At 45.6% G+C, this 19,326-nt stretch overlaps 8 protein-coding genes across 8 annotated transcripts; 4 read left to right on the top strand and 4 right to left on the bottom strand.

Annotated features, from left to right (window-relative positions):
- Positions 1 to 53: 53 nt before the first annotated feature.
- Positions 54 to 529, top strand: BP5553_10173 (DNA-directed RNA polymerase subunit; the record flags this gene model as incomplete). The annotated part of the gene is made up of 3 exons (XM_032018796.1): positions 54 to 168; positions 225 to 456; positions 511 to 529. The coding sequence occupies 3 exons, from the start codon at positions 54 to 56 to the stop codon at positions 527 to 529; spliced, it is 366 nt and encodes a 121-aa protein (XP_031865204.1).
- Positions 530 to 756: 227 nt separating this feature from the next.
- On the bottom strand, positions 757 to 4,042 carry BP5553_10172 (uncharacterized protein; the record flags this gene model as incomplete). Its single annotated transcript, XM_032018795.1, has 8 exons — positions 757 to 1,276; positions 1,342 to 1,861; positions 2,368 to 2,452; positions 2,700 to 2,820; positions 2,885 to 2,949; positions 3,152 to 3,183; positions 3,345 to 3,724; positions 3,792 to 4,042. The coding sequence occupies 8 exons, from the start codon at positions 4,040 to 4,042 to the stop codon at positions 757 to 759; spliced, it is 1,974 nt and encodes a 657-aa protein (XP_031865203.1).
- A 2,586-nt stretch (positions 4,043 to 6,628) lies between these two features.
- BP5553_10171 (Glycoside hydrolase family 76 protein) lies at positions 6,629 to 7,795 on the bottom strand (the record flags this gene model as incomplete). The annotated part of the gene is made up of 1 exon (XM_032018794.1): positions 6,629 to 7,795. One exon carries the CDS (start codon positions 7,793 to 7,795, stop codon positions 6,629 to 6,631), a length of 1,167 nt encoding a protein of 388 aa, XP_031865202.1.
- Positions 7,796 to 8,437: 642 nt separating this feature from the next.
- BP5553_10170 (Uncharacterized protein) lies at positions 8,438 to 9,026 on the top strand (the record flags this gene model as incomplete). The annotated part of the gene is made up of 2 exons (XM_032018793.1): positions 8,438 to 8,721; positions 8,777 to 9,026. 2 exons carry the CDS (start codon positions 8,438 to 8,440, stop codon positions 9,024 to 9,026), a joined length of 534 nt encoding a protein of 177 aa, XP_031865201.1.
- Positions 9,027 to 10,547: 1,521 nt separating this feature from the next.
- BP5553_10169 (uncharacterized protein) lies at positions 10,548 to 10,866 on the top strand (the record flags this gene model as incomplete). Its single annotated transcript, XM_032018792.1, has 2 exons — positions 10,548 to 10,709; positions 10,759 to 10,866. The coding sequence occupies 2 exons, from the start codon at positions 10,548 to 10,550 to the stop codon at positions 10,864 to 10,866; spliced, it is 270 nt and encodes an 89-aa protein (XP_031865200.1).
- A 234-nt stretch (positions 10,867 to 11,100) lies between these two features.
- Positions 11,101 to 11,763, top strand: BP5553_10168 (uncharacterized protein; the record flags this gene model as incomplete). Its single annotated transcript, XM_032018791.1, has 3 exons — positions 11,101 to 11,207; positions 11,254 to 11,416; positions 11,449 to 11,763. The coding sequence occupies 3 exons, from the start codon at positions 11,101 to 11,103 to the stop codon at positions 11,761 to 11,763; spliced, it is 585 nt and encodes a 194-aa protein (XP_031865199.1).
- A 2,205-nt stretch (positions 11,764 to 13,968) lies between these two features.
- Positions 13,969 to 15,804, bottom strand: BP5553_10167 (Polyamine transporter 1; the record flags this gene model as incomplete). Its single annotated transcript, XM_032018790.1, has 5 exons — positions 13,969 to 14,882; positions 14,935 to 15,022; positions 15,078 to 15,158; positions 15,276 to 15,559; positions 15,615 to 15,804. 5 exons carry the CDS (start codon positions 15,802 to 15,804, stop codon positions 13,969 to 13,971), a joined length of 1,557 nt encoding a protein of 518 aa, XP_031865198.1.
- A 1,839-nt stretch (positions 15,805 to 17,643) lies between these two features.
- BP5553_10166 (putative 7 alpha-cephem-methoxylase) lies at positions 17,644 to 18,755 on the bottom strand (the record flags this gene model as incomplete). The annotated part of the gene is made up of 5 exons (XM_032018789.1): positions 17,644 to 17,738; positions 17,794 to 18,032; positions 18,084 to 18,177; positions 18,256 to 18,358; positions 18,420 to 18,755. The coding sequence occupies 5 exons, from the start codon at positions 18,753 to 18,755 to the stop codon at positions 17,644 to 17,646; spliced, it is 867 nt and encodes a 288-aa protein (XP_031865197.1).
- Positions 18,756 to 19,326: the final 571 nt, after the last annotated feature.

The following is a 19,326-nucleotide window of genomic DNA, read 5'->3' as shown; positions in this document are numbered from 1 at the left end:
ACAGATGAGCAAAAGTCAGCAACGCAACAACAACAACAACAGCAACCACCAAAATGTCTGCCGTGGGATCTCTCGTCTTCTGCACAGAATGTGGCAATCTACTTGATATCTCTACTGGAAACACCAAGAATATATTGATTTGCGACTGCTGCGGAGCAGAAAACAAAGGTGCGCAAACATTGCATTACTTCGCGAGGGTTTGATCCTGACAACTACTGCTATAGATAATGCCTCCAAGACAATCGTAACAAAGTCGAATCCCTCCTCATTCCCTTCGGCGCTACGGGCGAAACGGTCCATTTTCCAAAAGGTCGAACGAGACGATCTGGAAAACACCCAAAAAGCCCAAGAAACCTGTACGGCATGCGGCAGAACTGAGGTTACGTTCGTATCAGTACAATTGCGGAGTGCAGATGAAGGCAGCACGATTTTCTATACGTGTGACTGTGGGAATAAGTAAGAATTCGATAAAAAAGCCTTGCTTGCTTCGCTTATACTGATACGTGCTAGGTGGAATACGAATAACTGAGCGCGGTGACGATCTTTCGACTCATACTTATAAAGAAGGCGTGAATGGGGATAGCTCCTGCATGGTTGGTAGATGCTTGACAATGGTTATTGCACGTTCTGCTTGGTCTCGGATTCTACATATTGAAGTGTGGTAAAAGTAGCTATTAGCGGCCCAAGCACTTTGGTACCTCCTACTACCAGCGCCAGTAGGTTTCATGTCCTCGGCCTACAGCTGTCTAAATCCGCCTACGCAGCTGCAGCAGCAGCAGCTTCTGGAATCAAAACATATTCGATCTCTCCTCCCTTCTCGAATTCCGCCATATCCAACGCGACTACGACGCTCTCTCGAACTATCTGCTCCTTGTCATTCAAGAATTGCTTCAAAGTATCCTCCACGCCCTCCTCCTCGCCCAGACTCCCGAGAGCCTCGGCAGCCTCATGCCTGACCATACTCGCCTCCTCCAAATTACCTAGGGATGCAGTAAGGGCTGGGATCGAAGCTGGGTGTGATAGCTGTCCGAAAACGAATGCGATTTCGTGTCTGAAGAGCGCAGATGGATCGGTAAATCCTTTTGCAAGGGCGAGTACGGCTGGGACGGCTGTTGGCAGGTCTGGTGGCGATGCAAGATCTCTGAGACTAAACATGGCTCTATATCTAAGAAATAAAGGAAGTTGTGTATCCAATAGTTTCTTCTCCAATGCATCAACAGTCTCTGATTCTGCCATAAGTGGTGCTGGCGGCGCGGGGTCGATTGACGAAAAGTCACTGTAGTAAGGGTGATATTTAGCATTGAATTATCGACAATTTGGTATCCAGGAAATAAAACATACCTCGCTCGTAGCTTCTCCGCCTTCTTCTCTTCGGAATTCTCCCACTCAATCCTAGACACCGCGATCTCGCACGTCTCCCTCACAACCTCCACCTCTTCCTTCTTATCTCTCAACTCCCTTAACACATCCAAACTCCCCACGTCGCCAATAGCGCCCAGCGCCTCGGCCGCCTCGTGTCTGCACATCGCATCCTCATCCTTATCTACCAAAACGGAGCGCAAATATGGCACCGCAGCAAGATCCTTCGTCTGGCCTAGACAGTACGCGAGTTCATGTTTTAGGAGGGCGGAGGGCGACGCAAATGCCGCCGCGATGGCTTCGATTGCAGGGAGGGATGATGGCTGCTCGCAGGCGAGATGCTTGAGTGAGAAGAGGGCGCGGAAGCGTCGTGCGAGGGGTTCGGATTCTGAAGTCAAGGTTTTGCGGAGCGTGGCGATAGCAGGATCTTCTCCTTCTGCGGGAGCAGGCGACGCAGCTAGGTGCGCCATAATCGTTGTAGTTTTCTGTTGCTGTACTCGTGCTGGTGCGTTGGGAAATCAAGCTTCGCGTGGGTGGGGAAGAAAAAACAGAAAATATATATCTCGAGATCGCAAACCCGATAGCGGCGTGGAGGGGTCCCAGGCGGGGTGCCAAGAATCCGCTTAGGGGTGGAAGCCCTCCCTATTTCCCCTATTTCTCGTTTACCTACTTCGTGCAGTGTATATAATTACTAGAAAGTTAAAGCTCCCTCCTACTAAGACTAAGAACGAGTATATACCTAAATATAAAATCTAGCAAACCTATATTATATTTCCTTTACTTACTTATTTAGCACTACTCTAACTTATATTATATAAATCTCTTCTTTTTCAGTCAATAGAGGCCCAGCTCCAGCTCGGCGCACGATAAGCTGCCGGTGAAGAGTAATCCCAAAATTGGATACATTTCGCCATGAAAGTCAAACTCTAATCTCACCGCTCGCTAGTTCTGTTTTAGTCTCCGGGCGTGAGCGGTAGCTGCTTTAATCTGGGCTGAGAGTTAGCATACCTGAGGTAGGATGACCGTGCCTGAGCAGAGCTTGAGTATCCTGAGCTTGCCCTGGGTAATCATAGTGCGGGTCCTTTTTGGCACCCTGTACACCTAGCTACAGTTTCCTAGCCAAGTTTGCCAGGACACCCGATCTGCTCTCCTTACAAGGGTTCCTACTAAAAGCGATTTGGGATCCTAATAAGAAGAAGGTGTATAGAGGGAGGTATAGTCACGGACGGCACGGTTAATCTCCCCGAATCAGCCTTTATCTAAGCCCCAACCAATCGAGCCTGGTAACAGATGTACCAGAAAGTCCTTATTTGACTGGTACCTCAATATCCAGTACATACTGTTGAACTAGTGTCAGTGCTCAAGTTGAATATCTTCTTGGGCGCCAAAGTCGAAGTTGACGGAAAAGTACTTGCCATAGAGTTTAACGTTAATATAGGTGTTGGATTTAAGGAGTAGAGGCTAATGTAAGCAATTCTAGTATATATGTTATGATAGTAATTTTAGGAATCGTCGAGAATCATACTTATAATCTTGAGAATAGGCTCTGGGACAAAGTGGGAAGAGCGATTGGGACTCCGGTTCCTTTACCTATAATAACGTTAGTCTTATTTGTTAAGATTTAAGTTAATTTTGACCAAGTTCGCTGTCACCCTGAATAATGTTTCCTAACGGAGTCAGAGGAAATGCCAGAGTTGCGGGGCCGAAGACACGTGCACCTTGTTTTCTACTGGCACTAGAAACCTAGCTTAACATGAAATGTAGGATTGCTAATATATTTTAATACGTATACATTATATGGGAGTATATCACGCGCACTTTCCACTATAGAAATATTTTATGTTTTCGTTGAAACTAGCCACAGCGTTATTTTCCTTATATCGTGGATTGACTACTATGCTATTCAAAGTCTCATATAATATATTATCACTTTGATAATATTTATTTTGCTTAGGAGCTAGTTATGGTATACTGAGAGTTCCCACCTGCATTTCCCCAACCCTCAGTTGCCAACACCTGGTAATCCATACTCCCTAAGTTCAATCCCAGCTTAGCCCAGGCGTCAAAGTGGGTCTTGGTTGTGACTGTGCCGCTGCCAGTCCGGGCATCCCGTCGATTGGAGATGTACTGAGTAAAGGTAGTGGTGCCGACAATAGATGGCTGGTTGACTTGTGTATGCTTCCAGATATCATACGTGGACCCATCACTCTCTACTGTCCCCACCTTAGTCCCCTGCGCCGACCCCTTGCCGTCCGATGCGTACTCTTGAATGTAGTATTCCACTAGCGGGTTTCGTGACCATCCATAAATAGAAACGAGTACTGTGCCCGATGAGTGCGTTGTCGAGCCAGTAAAAGTAAGATTTCTAAACAAAGAAAGAAACGTCAGTATGTTTATAACTATAAAGAGTAAAAGTAGCAAAGTTAGCCTACCTAGGAGTTCCAGTTCTCCAGCCCTTGCCAACAACAAAGTCTCCTGCGCCAGAGAAGGATACCGAGTATCCATTGTTGGAAGGTGAAAAGTTGACATTGCCGCCAGTCTTATAGTTCTGGTTATAGTCCTGGCGGCGGGCGAGGTGCTGGGGTCCGATCATAAAGTCGGGGGAGTCAGGGTCAGCAGTGGGTGCTGCGAACACCGCTGTGATTGCCGAAATGGCGAGTGCTAAGTGGCTAAGGTGAACCATGATGGTGAATTTCTGCGTCTCTAGAGCTAGGGAGGTCTTGAGGCAAGAATAAGACACTTGAGACTACAAAAAGGTTTTCCAACTCAGTACCGGCCGGTATTTATATCTGCTTCGGTTTCTGGACGTCGGCTAAATCTTCATTTTCATTGAGGGGTTATATAGATTATATTACTCTTTTTAGCATTTTGTTTCGATCGGCATTTTCAAAGTAAGTGTTAGAGATGTTGCTATTTCCGTAATGCGGGGTATAGGCAATTTCAGCCAGGCCCTGTTTATTAAACACCCGTAGTTATTGTTCAGGGATGATCTGATGATCATGTGGGGAGCTCATTTGCTCAGGCCAGTACTACTATTAACATTTAGAAAAATCACCAAATGTCAATTTAAATAAAGGCTACGTACAATATACAACGAAACTAATTTCTACACTTATCTAGTTATCTTTAAAGTTAAAATTGTGGCGATAAAGAACACAAGGACGATACAAACATGTTAGTGAGGCATGAAATGTATTTTCCAGTAGCGAGTAAATGTATCACCGTTACCCGGCCGGAAGCTATCTCTAACGGCACTGACAGCCCCAGTCACAGCCTTAATGGAACGCACTACCATGTCATCAGCCGAAAGTTAAATTCAGGAGGGGCGGGTCCCATGCGCTGCCCAGGACGGCTATTTAGCAGGGAAAATAATCAGCCATGTGGAAGAACTTGGCTGAAAGCTTGAATCTACCACATCGGTTGAAACCACCTAACTGCTTTGGGACGGTGAGGATTGACAGTGCAACTATCCCCAGTTGTGGGTCCCCAAAACCATTCTGCCGTTCCTTCTCGGCTGTCTCAGCTTGGTGGGGCTGCCTAATAAAACTGATCAGTGATATAGATCCATACAAAGTTAGCTGTAACTTATACCGAGTAACGCCGTGTCCCGTCTACGGGTCAGCCCTCACTAATAGAATAAAACTTGAAATTATTCGGAGACTTATGCTATGTCGGGAGCAAAATAATTGTATAAATCGTAATTATAGTACTTTTTATAATATTTACTATATTATTTCGCGTCTGGATAAATGGTTGTACCCGTAAGGGTTTACATACTTAGTAGTAGTTTAAAACTATTATAAGATTATACTTACTTATAAAAGAGGATTTATTAAAAGAACTGTTCAAGGGAGGAGTATTTTATCATCTTTGTTAAATATATAATAATTTAAAACGTAAGCTTAAATATAGCTAAAGCTACTTCAATACTTAAAAGGCGTAATAAACACGTTAGCAACATACTCGCGCTATTTCTAAAACAATCAACGCTTCACTGCCGCTAGCGATATTTAGTGATAATAGAGAAGTAGAAAATTAGATTAATAAATTTGGGAAGGTACCAGGAAAGATATATGGAACAGGGGAAAATACAACAGTCTTAGGCTTACTTTACTATAGCAAGCGAGGTACCTTAGCCCAATTCCTTGACATCCGAGGTTGATAAGATTTTACCGCCTAATTTAGCAAATATTGGGGACCGTTGAACTATCAAACCTCACTGTCCTGAAGTAGTTCGTGAAACCATCGCCCCTGGGGGTATATGATTGAGGAGTAGGATAGTCGGAATAGGTTCACTTAGTATACCATGTAGGTAAGTTGGTGTACGTAATTAGTGTTGTGAATCAATAGTTCAGTGGTTTATTTATAGAACTGATCGCTGACCTGTCCTCAGTCTAGCGGTTAGGAAATGTATATCTAGGGGCTTCATGTCTAAGGTATTCAGGCGACGGATCTGAATCGGATTTGCCATACCTCTGATACTATTCTAGTATACTTTGAGGCTCATAATTAGCCACAAATCATATCACTACTTCATCCAAAAGCTGTGACGGAGTAGTTAATAGTGTAAACAGGATAGTTCTTTATTATTACATCGCCTTAACCCTCCTAATCGGAAACATGATCGTCCATTTTCCCCCACCAAAGTTGTCCGCGCTGTCCGCGCTGTCCGTACTGAGGGGCTTATCATAAAGTCCAAGGCGTCTCTGGCGTTGCGCTTTAAAGACGAAGTGTATATGAGGGCGGCAATCGTCAAGCTCGTTGTCATTGGAAGTGGAGATCTCTACTGCAAATTTTCCTGCGATCAGCTGTAGTTATTACTACAAAATGTCCAGAGCTCAATACTACCTTGTATGCCCAACTTATCGCCCCCCAGGTTGCAAACAGTCTCCTCCATTTTGCCAATGCCGGTGTTGGCCGCGCTGACCGCACTGCCAGGTTTTCCCACATGACCTAGGTTTTCCCACATGACCTAGGTCTTTCTGCTGCAGCACAGTATGGAGAACCTCCCTAGTACCCTGTAATGGAAATACTAAATTTTAACAGTATTATCATTCCCCCTTGCTCGCTTTCTATTTTTACACTGCTACAACGCAATGGCCAGTAGTATATGAACAAATAGTGGACTGAAGTGGGCAGAGTATCACATTGAAGGTTCACATGCAATTGTTTGTATTATCTAGTTATCAAATTTGATACTATGCCTATTCTACATGTCCACTGCCTCTGTATTGTATTGGCTTTTATGTTCCTTTTTCTAAAAGTCGTCCTAGAGAACTGCGACTAATAGGGAGACAGCAGATGTCTGTCGAGCGATTTCAGATTTGTCAAAGGGGCCGGCCCAGCTGAGTCCATAAAACCCGCTACTGTTTCGATCCAAAGTATACATGGAGTGAACCTGTTGTTGCAAGTAATGGCGGTAGGGATGACCTGGCAGGATGTCATCAAGCTCGTCGAGATTCCGAACAAATATCCCCTTAAATGCAGGCCCGTTAGGGTCACAGCTGTCATCGGCCTCGCACGGCTCAGTCAAGATCCCTTTTGGTGACAAGAGAGGGCTAGTGATAACAGCATCGGCAATGCTGCGGGCCGTTTTAATGAGGCTTTGGTCACCGGTAGCCTTGTAAAGTTGGACCAGGCCGCCTAAGATCACCCCTTGGTTGTAGGTATAGGTCGTAGCACCATTGTTCGTACAAGTAGTACCTTGCTCTGATAAACCATCATTTACCAAGTTTGCACTGTTGATCATCCCGCTCGCCTTAAACCATTTCCACCCCTGCAAAGCGCGAGAGAGGTAAAACGTATCGTGTGGAATGATGTTGTGTAGCGATGCTGCGAGCTTGAAGTACAGCTCATTGCTTATCGCATTTTTGTAGCTCCTAGATGGTATATCCCACACGATGCCTCCGCCGCAGGTGTCGTTACTCCAGTAACTATACATGTATGCCTCATCTTCCTTTGCAATGGTAAGGTATTTCGGGTCCCGGGTCAGCTCGTACAGGCGGACCATGGCGAGTCCCCACCATCCAGTATCGTCTGTCGAATCAGCCCGAAAGTCGCCGCCACCAGAAGGCCACCAAGCAAGCGGGGCGCTCTGAATGGTAACGGTGTTGTTGACCTGCGGCATGTATTGTCTTGAGCCAGTCTTTGCCATGTAATCAAGCAATGCCTGTAGTGCATTGCCCGTCGTCCACCATGGTGCTTCTGGTTGCCATCGGCCAGTGACTGGATCATAAAAGTCCATCATTGATTCAATCGCCGCCGCAGCGTTGTTCCGCGAAGCCATTGGGCTGTTAGGCACCCCATGAGCTCCACCGATCGTTACTAGCAATGCCAGGCAGCTAGCACCGATTGCCCACGATTTTAACCTGAAATGTCTAAAGACGTTTGTTCTCTTGGACGGCGAGTCGCCTGCGCCATTCAGGGATTGAGACATTCTATTTCTCCTATGATTATTGTAAGAAGAGCTGGAAATCCTTCTGCTTCGGTGCGTGGCTGCTTGGAAAGTGCATGATGAATATAGTGAAGCACACCACGTATATATATATATAGGTACTGGATTGCTTCATCAATGCCCATGAGTGGGAGGGCAGACGCTACTGTGTTACTTCAAGCTTGAATCGTCTTCCGCACTTGCAACAATATCTACGCTTTGACATCGCATGCGCGATAATGAAGCGCCTGTGACTAGTGTCTCTCGTACATCGAATCTACGCTTTTCCTATTTGTCTACTTAAAGGGCGGGGTGCGCAACGTTACCAACCCCCACATATGAATAACCCCTGCATTGTGTTGACCTAGGTATATAAAAATGCCAAGACACAGCCTCGGTATGTGATTATCGTTACAGCCCGTGTCCTTTTTTGGCCTCGGATTATTTGACAAATGTAAGAAACGTGTGTGCGTTGGATCATATCTTCTCACACTCCTACTGTAGGTATAGCCTCTTTTACATACAGATCAAGAGGTAAATATGCCCACCGATTTCTTCGGCTCGAGGGTCTACTGACCTTATCTCTCAACGCTAGTTCTCTCACATTCGCTCCTCAGCTTGGCTAGTCTTCATCACTCCCTTACAATGTCTAGCTCGGAGGGACTTTTTTCGCCAGGCCTTATATCCTCTACAGTTGCAGCTTCCTTTCCAGATTCATATATGATTAGACCACTTGAGAGGGGAGACTACGCGAAAGGGTTCTTGGAATGCTTAAAAGTTTTATCTGCCGTTGGAGATGTCACAGAAGAGCAATTCGGTGAGCGCTACGATTGGATGAGCCAACATGGTAAAGGGGTTCACTACCACGTGGTCATTGAGCATGAGGCTCAAATTGTTGGGACAGGGGCGTTGATTGTGGAGAGGAAGTTGTATGGCCTCAGCAACCCGATGGAAACCACAAGCACTCACTAATGGCTATCCTAGCATTCACAACCTTGGAACTATTGGACATATTGAAGAGATTGCCATCAGAAAAGACCAGCAAGGCAAGATGCTTGGACTAAAGTTGATACAAACTCTCGGCTCTATCGCAGTAAACGTTGGCTGCTACAAGACGACACTGGGGACTAGCGAGGCAAATGAGCCATTCTACGTCAAGTGTGGATACCAGAGAGACGGGGGAACTATGTCACAATACTATGAGGAGGCAAAATCTGCATATGAGAGAGGTTGAATTATCTAAACATAGTATATCTGGGTTAGGAGTCGACTGTCAAGGTTGTTAACCTAATTTCCGGGTCGGAGAAAAAGGGGGAAATGAATCTAGACCTAATGAATAAACAATATCCCTGATCTTACCCCTGGCTTGGACTTCTATCACGGGTTTGCATCTGTACCTCGTAATAGAGTACAGTATTGGAGTAGTTCCCCCACTTCTGGTGTTCGTGGGGATTACCCACTTGGTACACTATACAGTAGTGACCAGTTGGGGCTTGAAACCTTTTCCGTTATCGTTCACTAGTGTCTGGCACACCCCTAAGGCAATGGATTCCGCCAATTATTTCCGGCACGGTTCGTGAAGTAATGTTAGATGCTCGTGAGCAATCACGCAGGTCAGCTGTTTATCTCCTCACATGAAGAGTAATCTTCAAATGAATCAATTGCGGACGCCGCTCGCATACAGCGTGTAAGTGCTGGCCCGTCTATCCACGAAGAGATAGTAAGCGGGAGCCAGCAGATTACTATTGGTGGACTTTGGTCTCCATAGCCGAGTCTGGCGGCTTGCTAAGACAAGCAACAAGGGCATGTTACTGTCTGTATGTAGGGACTGACGACTTAACTGAGGAAAGTTCTAGTCGTCCCTCGTACGTCGCACTTGTGGTACGTGAACCGATAATTAGTTTCCGATTCCTCATCAAAGCAACGTGACAGAGGTTCCGTTTCGTACTTCGCATGTTACATCCTCCATTGAAGACTTTCCTTGGCCTTCATAGGACACTATTGTGCAGGTCATTTCTTTCTAATGGTACAGAAAATGTGGATCCGTCGGCAGCATGGTACAACACCCAAATTACAGTGCCGCTGTATGATCGCCATAGTAAATCGTTTCCCCGCACATACATACCTACTATCACGCCCGAATTAAAGCTACCCGCACCTCGCCTTTACTATCGCAAACCAAAGCTATTCGCGCTTTACCTTTGCCTTTGCACTTGAATTAAATTACGTACCTACAAATATATACTATCGATTCCCGGGCTATATTTAATATTATCGATACAGATCTTAGAGCTAATAGAGTACCTAGGTACGAAGCGACTTAAGTTATAATTAAAATTAATATACGTATTATTTTTTTATTTTAACTTATATATTTTATAAATAACTCCTATTCGGGCGCGATAGAGAAGTGCGAATAGCTTCAATTTGCAAAAAGTAGCCGTGGCAGTAGGCGTAGTGGTAGGTGTAGGTAGGAGACTATAGTACAATGCGTAGAGGAACGATTTACTATGGCGATCATACAGCGGCACTGTAATTTGGGTGTTGTACCATGCTGCCGAAGGATCCACGTTTCCGTACCATTAGAAAGAAATGGCCCATTGCGCAGGTGATGTTGAAAGTCTGTGACGGTGCAATAGCCAGTTTTCTTTATCTATAGGTCTCCTCATAACTAAGGAATCTAATACCAAACACCAGTAACTGAGCAGCCGATTATCAAAAACCTGGGCCACTGCCTTCTGGGTTACATTTCATCATGGCACCCCACGCCAACTTCGACAACGTCGAACACCAGATCGTCCGCCTTCCTGCTCCTGAAAGACCACCATTTTCCAAGTCGCCTCCTCGCCTCCTAATCATCGGAGAAGGCAATCGAGGAATTACCTATGCCGCCGCAATTTGCGAGTCTACCAACGGTGTATGTATTAGTGTGGTGGAACCCATTGCTATTAAGCGCCAATTTCTAGGCCAGAGGTATATTTGGGGAAAGTCTAAACCCTCTGAAGGCCAGGAGTTTGAGGATTGGAGGGAGTTTCTATCATAGGAAGAAGAGTGGAGAAGAGAGGCTGCCTTGAATGAAAATGTGCCTGGGGGAGTCGATGGGATCTTTATTTGCGTTCAAGATCAGATACATTTGGAAGTCGTTCTTGGACTGGCTCCACTGGGCCTCCACATCATGTGTGAGAAACCACTGGCTCCCTCTCTAGAAGACTGTGTATCCATATACAGAGCCATGCCATCGAATTCTTTGCTTGACCCTTCAAAAAATCTTCTCCGTCGGTCATGTACTGAGATGCAGCCCTCACAACATGCTTTTGCGGAAGTTACTCCTGGAAGACAAGGTTATAGGCGAGGTAATGTCTGTCAACCATACCGAACCAGTTGGCTGGTGGCACTTCACACACAGTCATGTCAGGTTAGTAATGTATATCCTCAAACCCTGATACCATTAACATTTATAGGGGCAATTGGCGAAATGAATCGGAGTCTGCACCTTCTCTACTTGCCAAATCGTGCCACGATATGGATATACTATACTGGATTCTGTGTTCTGTGTTCTCCGCAATCAGGATCGACAAATCCAGCACACCTACCAGCCTCAATTGGCTCTTCTGGTTCGTTGCCGTACTTCAACAAAGCTCACAAGCCAACTGCAGCCGGAAACGCAACAAACTGTCTTTCCTGCAACCACGAGGCTTTTTGTCAGTTCTCAGCAAAAAGAATTTATGTCGGCCCTCAGATGGAGGGACAAAAGGAGCACTTTGTCAGGATTGTACTACCAGAGATCGAGGACTGTGTTGCGGCTGGCGGCCAAGAAGCCGGCGAAAGGCATTGTTAGCAAGGCTGCGGAAGACTATAGCCACGAGATGCCAGCTTCAGCGATTAGCAAGAGGAATTGGTTCGGTCGATGTGTCAATGAAGCCGATAATGATGTCTGCGACAAATCAAACTGTCACCTTGAGTTGGGATAATGACCTAATCGTGTCCGACGGCGAATCAAACTTCCAGGTATTAGTAGGTAGGGGAAGCAAAATAGCAACATTGCACATGGTAGCTTTCACGAAAAAGATATGCTAACGCTTCACCAACATATATGGATCAGACGGCGAGATATATGCCAATAGCGATAGTATCACAGTGCAAGACTTCAGGACTAGCGAGAAGAAGACTCATTACCCATCCGTGTCAGATGGAGAAGGACATACAGTGGCAGACACACGATTAGCGAGGTAATTCATACTTGCTGTTGATCGAGTCAAGAACTATAGGGAAATGGCTGTAGAAGCTCAAAACCAATACCTTAGCTGCTTGGTCGATGAAATGATTTGAAGTCACGCTTAATGTTTGTAGCTGAAGAGGCGAGGAAGAAGAAGATTATATTGAACTGTCCGCGCTAGTAGGAAAGAGAAGTATCTAGCAAGCTAAAGGTTTGAAGGTTATTAAAATAATGTAAAATAATATGGAGGTGGCAGTGTTTAAGATAGTGGGATCGTGAAACATAGCTTCAAATATACCCTGAGATCAAAAATTAATTTCTTATTATTGATTAGTTAGTCGATCAAGGTAGTTAGTGGTTTGGACTTCAGCATCGGTTAGATGATATGAATAAGTACGATCGGTTAAAATAGATTTCGATGATTTGATCTTCAAATTGCACAATTATATAATTTTCGCTAAATAAGGCTTGTGTTCAGTGTTTGCAAGTATAATTAATGAAGAAAAAGAGGGTAGAAAAGCAGGTTGGCAAAAGAAATATAAAATTATTTAGATTCACTACACCAGTCATATTTAATCCCCCCTCCCCCCTCCCCCCAGCCTTCCACCCAATATCCAACCTAGCCGCTACGACCATGTAACGTCCCATTATCTCCTTTAACGAGAATGAATTTATAAATCTTAAAACGTAGCTTCGCTAGTTTCCGAAAACGGGAGGAGAGTGCTCCACGTTTCAAGATTTTCGTCCAGGAACTATCCGAAAAGCTCAACCTCCTAATAAATTCAGATCAGAGTCTTGCACGCGCAAAATAAATAGCTTGACAGCAAGATGAAGTAGAATAAGAAGGACAGTAGTAATTAATGCAAAACTGCGATCCGTACATCTGGAGGAAGAGCGGCTGCACTGTCAAAATCTATCGGGTCCGTTATTTAGTTATCGGATAGTGATGCCCTGTTCATCTCATTTTTCATTTCATCGATCCCTTGAAATTGTGTCAGTCTTAACGGTTAATTTCGCCTTGCAGACAGTGTGGTATACATTAGACTTCAAGCAGAGCGATAGAAATCCGAAGATAGCCCGCTACGCATTAGAAATAATGCCCGAGGAAACAATTGGCAGCCAAACTTTGTCTAAGTCGAAAGCAAACAATATTTACCAAAATGTATAGTAGCTTGCAGCGGAACAAATTAGCGGAGGCAGACACATCGATTTATATTGATATAAGATAAAACTACTATCTCTATATTATTCTGCCTTGATCCTTTCTCCTCTGCTAAGTAGCCTCTCCTGCCAACGGTAGGCTCGCTATTTTCCGGTGGCTTAATTCTTGTCATCCTCACTTGACTCTGGTTTAGTGTCTGTAATAATGACCAACTCGATACGCTGTGCAGAAATCCCCTCAGACTACTTCGTATCTGGTGATAGAATAGGAAGAACGCCACGTTGAATGTGCGGTCTCTTTAAGATATTGCTAGACCTTGAAGTGGGAGTCTCAACCCAAAGGATAGTCCTGATATTTGTGCCAGGGCCTAGTCTAGAGTTTCCACCCACTAGTAGTCTTTGTTCTTGTATCCTTACTCCTCCCTTTCTTCGTTTTATGTTGTTGCTGCCTTGCTTCTCAAGGGGGGCAGGGCCAGGCCGCGTCGGATAGCCACTGGTAGTACAGGGAGGCTGGGCCAGAGAAAACTTAGGGTGCTCAGGTTACGCACTATAATATAGACCCTATTTTAAAGGATTATATCGGTATGCGACAAGTGAATGGCTAAAATGATACTCCCTAATTCTTTTCCCCAGTCACCTAAAGAACCAAGGGTGGCAAGCCCCTGACCGGAATTCCAGAAGTTCTACCACCGAGGTCGCACAAAACACTTCTTTCCCTTCGCGGTGCACAATAGAGTCTCCTCGCTTAGCTGAGTCAGCTAACTCTATTAGAATTCGAGACATATCATTTACAAGCCATCTACAATGTCAAAAGCTGGGCCTTCCTCAGGCGCGCACCAAACCTGTTGAATATAAGCGGCAAAGGAATCATGATAATGCAAATAAACCCCAACAAAGAGTTTCCCCATCCCAACCCTAAGGATGCATACATAGGTGGTCCAGCCAACGGAAGTAAAGCTTCCACCACGCTCCTCAGTATAACGTTCGCCGCAATGGCCGAGGCGGCATACATAGGGTAGCTGTCAACCAGGTATGTAGTGATCGGTAGGAACAGCCCCATGATTCCAAAACCCCACGGTATAAGTGAAATGATGGTGCATGCCACGTGGACGCTGTAGTATGAGCTCCAGCCGTACCAGAATAGAGTGATGGGGAGGAATACCCCGAAGTATATACTTATCTTGAGGCGCATCTCGGGTTCGAAAACGCCGCCGTTGGCTTTAGAAAGTCGGATAACGTATTTGTCGGAGAATAGGGTGATGAATAACCACCCGAGGACATTACCCAGGCCGATGGCGAGGTATACAAGTCCTGTCTGGCTGGCAGTGAATCCGTAAGTTTCTTCGAAAACGCTTGGGATCGTTGTGTAGAGTAAGTAGACGACGCCAAATACAAAGGCGATATATAGGGAGAGGAAAAATACGATTGGGGAGAAGACTAGCATCTTCAGAGGCCTGATCAGGTTGGTAAGGACAATTTGGCTTGTGTTTCGCTTGCTCGAATCATCGTAGCAACTTGTTAGGCTATCGTTGCCAAGACTCTTCTGTAGAAGGGTCGTTTTTCGTTGAACGAGGACATTGTGACAAGTTTCCTTATTTAGTGTGGCAATTAATATTGTGACTGGAGTAGCAGCTGCGAAAACGATCCAGAAATCAAAACGCCAACCGATGGACTGGGTCAAGAAGCCTCCTAGTAGAGGACCGATGGTAGGACCTTGTGTGAGTTAGACTTCACCAGATAACGACGGGGAACAATGAAGACTCACCTAATAAAGGGCCCACGTTCCACATTCCTATTGCAAAACCACGCAGGTCAGGGCGGAATAGATCGCCGATGATACTACCGCCCAAAGTCTAGCGTTGATTTAGTTGGTTGCCTGCGGGAAAAAAAAGGTTCGAGTGCACTTACCAAGCAGGCAGCACCGCCAACGCCACTGAAGAACCGACTCACGATGAGCGTCTCGATATTAGGAGCCAAGGCGCATCCGATCTGCCAAAGACAAAAAAATGCATTGCTCGCAGTTAAGACAATCTTGCGTCCATAAGTCTCGGAAAGCGGGGCTATGAAGATTGGACCGACGACATATCCAAGTAGGTATATACTTACGGTCATGGACCCAACGATCGCGTTGTCATTGCCGAATTCGTCGTCTAGCTTGACAATGGCCGGGGAGAGAATCGAGGACGAGAATGGAGTCAGAAAAGTGATGGCGGATAAGAGCCCAACCCACAACCACTTGTGCCAGCTTGAAAAGTTGAAAGGCATCTCGGGATCATCTTGACTTTCCCAGCCGACAATATTCTCGTCGAGATTGGTGACTGGAAGCAATTCATAGATTAGGCCCTCTCTGTTTGCACGCTGCCACCAGCGAGCTTCTGGAGTCTCCGCGGCTGTTGTTCAACGTTAGCTGTGTATTGTACCCTGATGAATTTGAGCAACACTAACATACTCTCTGGAGTTCCACATCTCTCTCTGTGCCAGAGTCCATCTCCGCGCTCTTTTCGTGGCCCGAGTGAGGGCCACTTTGAGCATCGTAACCTTGTTTGAAGTGATGCCTTGACTCGTCCCTCGTCACGATTTCGAAAGAAGACGTGTTGATTCCACAAGGGTTAACATCTTCCGCCGTGTTATTCATCCTTTTAGTCATTAATGGTGAGGAAGCTCACACACTAAAATGAGAAAATGAGGGGTGTAAAAAGGCTATGTGTGTGTGTGTGTTTGCGATTGCGAGAGAGTGCGAGTGAAAATGTGCGGGAGAGGCAAAGAGGTTGCAAGTGTATGTGTGTGAGTGTGAGTGTGTAACATTCCATGGAACGGCGATAACAGGGAAATGCGATAGTAATACAAGGTGGAGTTGATAGGGGCAGAAGCATCAGGGGCACTGGCCAAGGCACGATATTTGACGCGAAGGTGGTACCAATTGCAGGGCTTCATTCGAGATGAACAGGCATGCGGACCAGACTGTCGGTTCTAAGCTAGTACTACTCTAGAACAAAAGTAGAAAAACTCATTTGACGGGAAAGGGATCCGAGGGGGCCGCCCCGGGATCCACCCGGAGCTAACCCTAACCGCCCTCGCAGGCCCGGGCCTAACCCTACCGTTAACTATGTTTTAATTGAGTTGTGTTACGTTAAGTTATAACTGAAGTTCTGTAGAGGGGTCGTTTTCTTACCAAATCCTTAAAGTTACATTGTTACCAAAGTGTAGGTCGCCGTAGAGACCCCACCTCCGTTTCCGTCGTCCCCCCCAATTGCAACCCCACGGATTCAGAAAAGGGCGGCAAACGTGAATTTGTGACTCCAAGAATAACGGCTCTAAGAGAATTTATCAACAAGATTCGCTATAACATATCTAGATAATCCTTATTTAGTAGTTGGGGACCAACACAAAACAAGGACGGAAGATGATCGATTGGTGGGGATATACAAAGCAAGCTCTCAACGGCTCTGATCTGCAGTATGATTTTACAAGGTTTCCCTCGAGGCTCAGTGCATTCTGATGTGACCAGTCATATCTGGTTCTTGAACCTCTCACCTGCACGTCAACCATTTCAGCTGCAGGGAAACACCCGACGTTGGATCTTCTTTTTCCGCTACCAACCCCGGTGTTGGTTGGTTTAATAAGTCTGCTGCAACAACGGCGATCTTGCCCCCCACATTTTCCGATTGAACCTATTGTCGTTTTGATAGGCCAATTTCGAGACGACCCATGGGGATGTTCAGCAGATAGCGGATAAAGTGGTTGCATATTCCATTCGTTGATATGCATGGACCGCTCGTGTAGATGTTGGTTATTCCTTAGAGCAATGGTGTGCTTGACGCCCATTCTTAGAAAACCACTTAGCAGTGTCCAAGCAAGAGTGACGAGGTAAGGTAGTCATCGGCGGATGTGCCTCTTACGGATCCCTTGGCGCTTCAGCATTCGGAGCCTCGGGCTTGCAGTTGCAATTTGCTGCTGATGCTGGTTTCTCGCTCGACCATGAGAGCACTCCTCGAAGGGATCTTGCTTCTACACAGACCCCCTAGATCAAAAGTGGTAAACTTCTTAGACAATTATTTTAGGAATGGTCGATGTTGTCTTATTCATAAGGGGTGGTGATAATATCTACATAGATCACTCTATGTTTGCCGCCCAAGGTGCCACTGAATTGGCTTCCTTTCCTCAAGCCGTCAGAAACTATGGCTCTTGAGTCTGCAACTAAGTGTGTAGACACCGCCCAATCGGAAATAAATCCTTTGGGGGGGGGCTTTCTTTTTGGTCAAACAATGTGGCAAAGTTTTGTAAATGTTTGTGAGGTAGTTTCATTGCTAATAATTCAAATAGATGCGTAGATTAATCACTGAAATAATGAGTGGCTGAGAAAGAAACGTAAATAAGCTCTGTCCCCACTCATATCTTCCTCACTACCTTTTCAATCATAACAGATTCTCCATGAAAGAAACTTTCTCCATCATGCAATACAGTAACGCAGAATCTACTCGTCCGTGAATACTAACGCCCTGACCTCTATGCTCTCCCTGGGCTTTGCGCTTGGGTCCTCGGACTGAGCAAACGAAGCATGGGGGCAGCCTGGTAGTAAGTTAACAATTTTTTTTAGATATGATGGACTCATTCTTCGACTTACACTTTGCCTTCACAGATTCATTCGAGTCGTTCATCTTCATGAACAGAACCTCATCTTGGGTTTGGTGGTTCAAGAAATGCCACCTGTACCCCCTCCCTTCCAGGGGGTAGTAGCTTTCTCCAGGGAAAGATCGACGGACAACATCAACCACAATAAGATTTCCTTCCGGAACAGAGCTCCCATCCATAAATGCGAGGGGAAAATTCTCAACTGGGGTGTCTCCAATAGGTCTCCAGACGCTGAGTAACATTCAATTCAACATCTATTGCATAGAGGGACGTCAAACATACTTGATGATTCTGAACCGCTTCGTTTTCAAAAGTTCCTCGGCACGTTCAGGAACATGTCGATACACGCGGTCGATAGCCGCAGCTGGAGTTTGATCTGATAGCCCATAAGCAGAGCGCAAAACAGTTTATAGGACATGAAAAATAGGAAACTGTCGCTCAGCATAAAACTTACCGACATGGACCGCCCTAATAGGCGCTAAAGTAACGAAGCGGTCCTCAAGGCTAATGACGGTGCCATCTGGGAATTTGGACTTGTTATCATCGCTCGATCTCTTCTGAGAAGATGGTTAGTTTTAGGCTCAAGGAGAAACTTTGAAAGTAGAACATTGATCCTACTCTCCAATCAAACCAGAAGATTTCGCAGTCCTGCTGAAGTTGCTCCCGTATCAGGCCTTCTAACGATGGCAGATACTGCGTCTTCATAGTCACTGGATCAATATCTTTGAGCGAGAACGGGTACTTCTGGCGGGTGAAAGCGAAACCATGGTTGTCGAGATTGAACTCATTTTCTCTCCCCCGTACATCATGGACTGTCTCAGCGTCGCCAGGCTTGGTGGAGAAGTTCGCATTTGGGAGCCCTGGTGGAGGGTCCGTGTATAGGTAATATGGCTTTTCTTCATTGAACAATGGTTTCCATTGAAAATAATTGAATTGGCCAAGAACGTCGGTCATGATGATTTGCGTGAAGATATGTGGGTGGCTGAGTTGAGCGAGTGATGCTTCGATATTTGATGAGTATAGCTTAGAGAGGTCAGAATTGCGGGGAGTTTGAAGTTTATATTCAGCCGTACTTAGCTACAAAGAGTATCCAGTACTCGGCCTGAGTAACAGAAAAGCCTGACTCTGCCCGAAATCCCTCGGGTGCTCGGTATTTAAGCCAGATATTGCAGATAACGACTTGCCCTCTATTATCCAGTATATCTATTCTAGGTATGCTGTTGGCGGGCAACTTTGTTGCATGGTGTCCGCCCAGTATCTTACTATGATTAGAGGGCCTTATCCATATTTCCCCTGCGAAATACCCCCACGGAACCATTGATGCTGCACCTATCTACTTGCATAAATATGCAGCTGTGCGGAAGACTAGGGTTGTCTCTTTGCGGCAGTGCAACAACAAACTCATGCAGTCGATTACATGTAAGACGAATTTTCGGTCTCTGACTTCATGACTTAGTTTTACCGGCCGGACTGATCCGTTACCAATCATTTTGACATAGCAACTATTGATAATGCACGACCATCC

This window comes from Venustampulla echinocandica, assembly GCF_003357145.1.
Source record: "Venustampulla echinocandica strain BP 5553 chromosome Unknown scaffold_13, whole genome shotgun sequence".
Lineage (NCBI taxonomy): Eukaryota > Fungi > Ascomycota > Leotiomycetes > Helotiales > Pleuroascaceae > Venustampulla > Venustampulla echinocandica.
The sequence above is the reverse complement of the archived record's forward strand: the minus strand, read 5'-3'. Positions and strand labels throughout refer to the sequence as shown.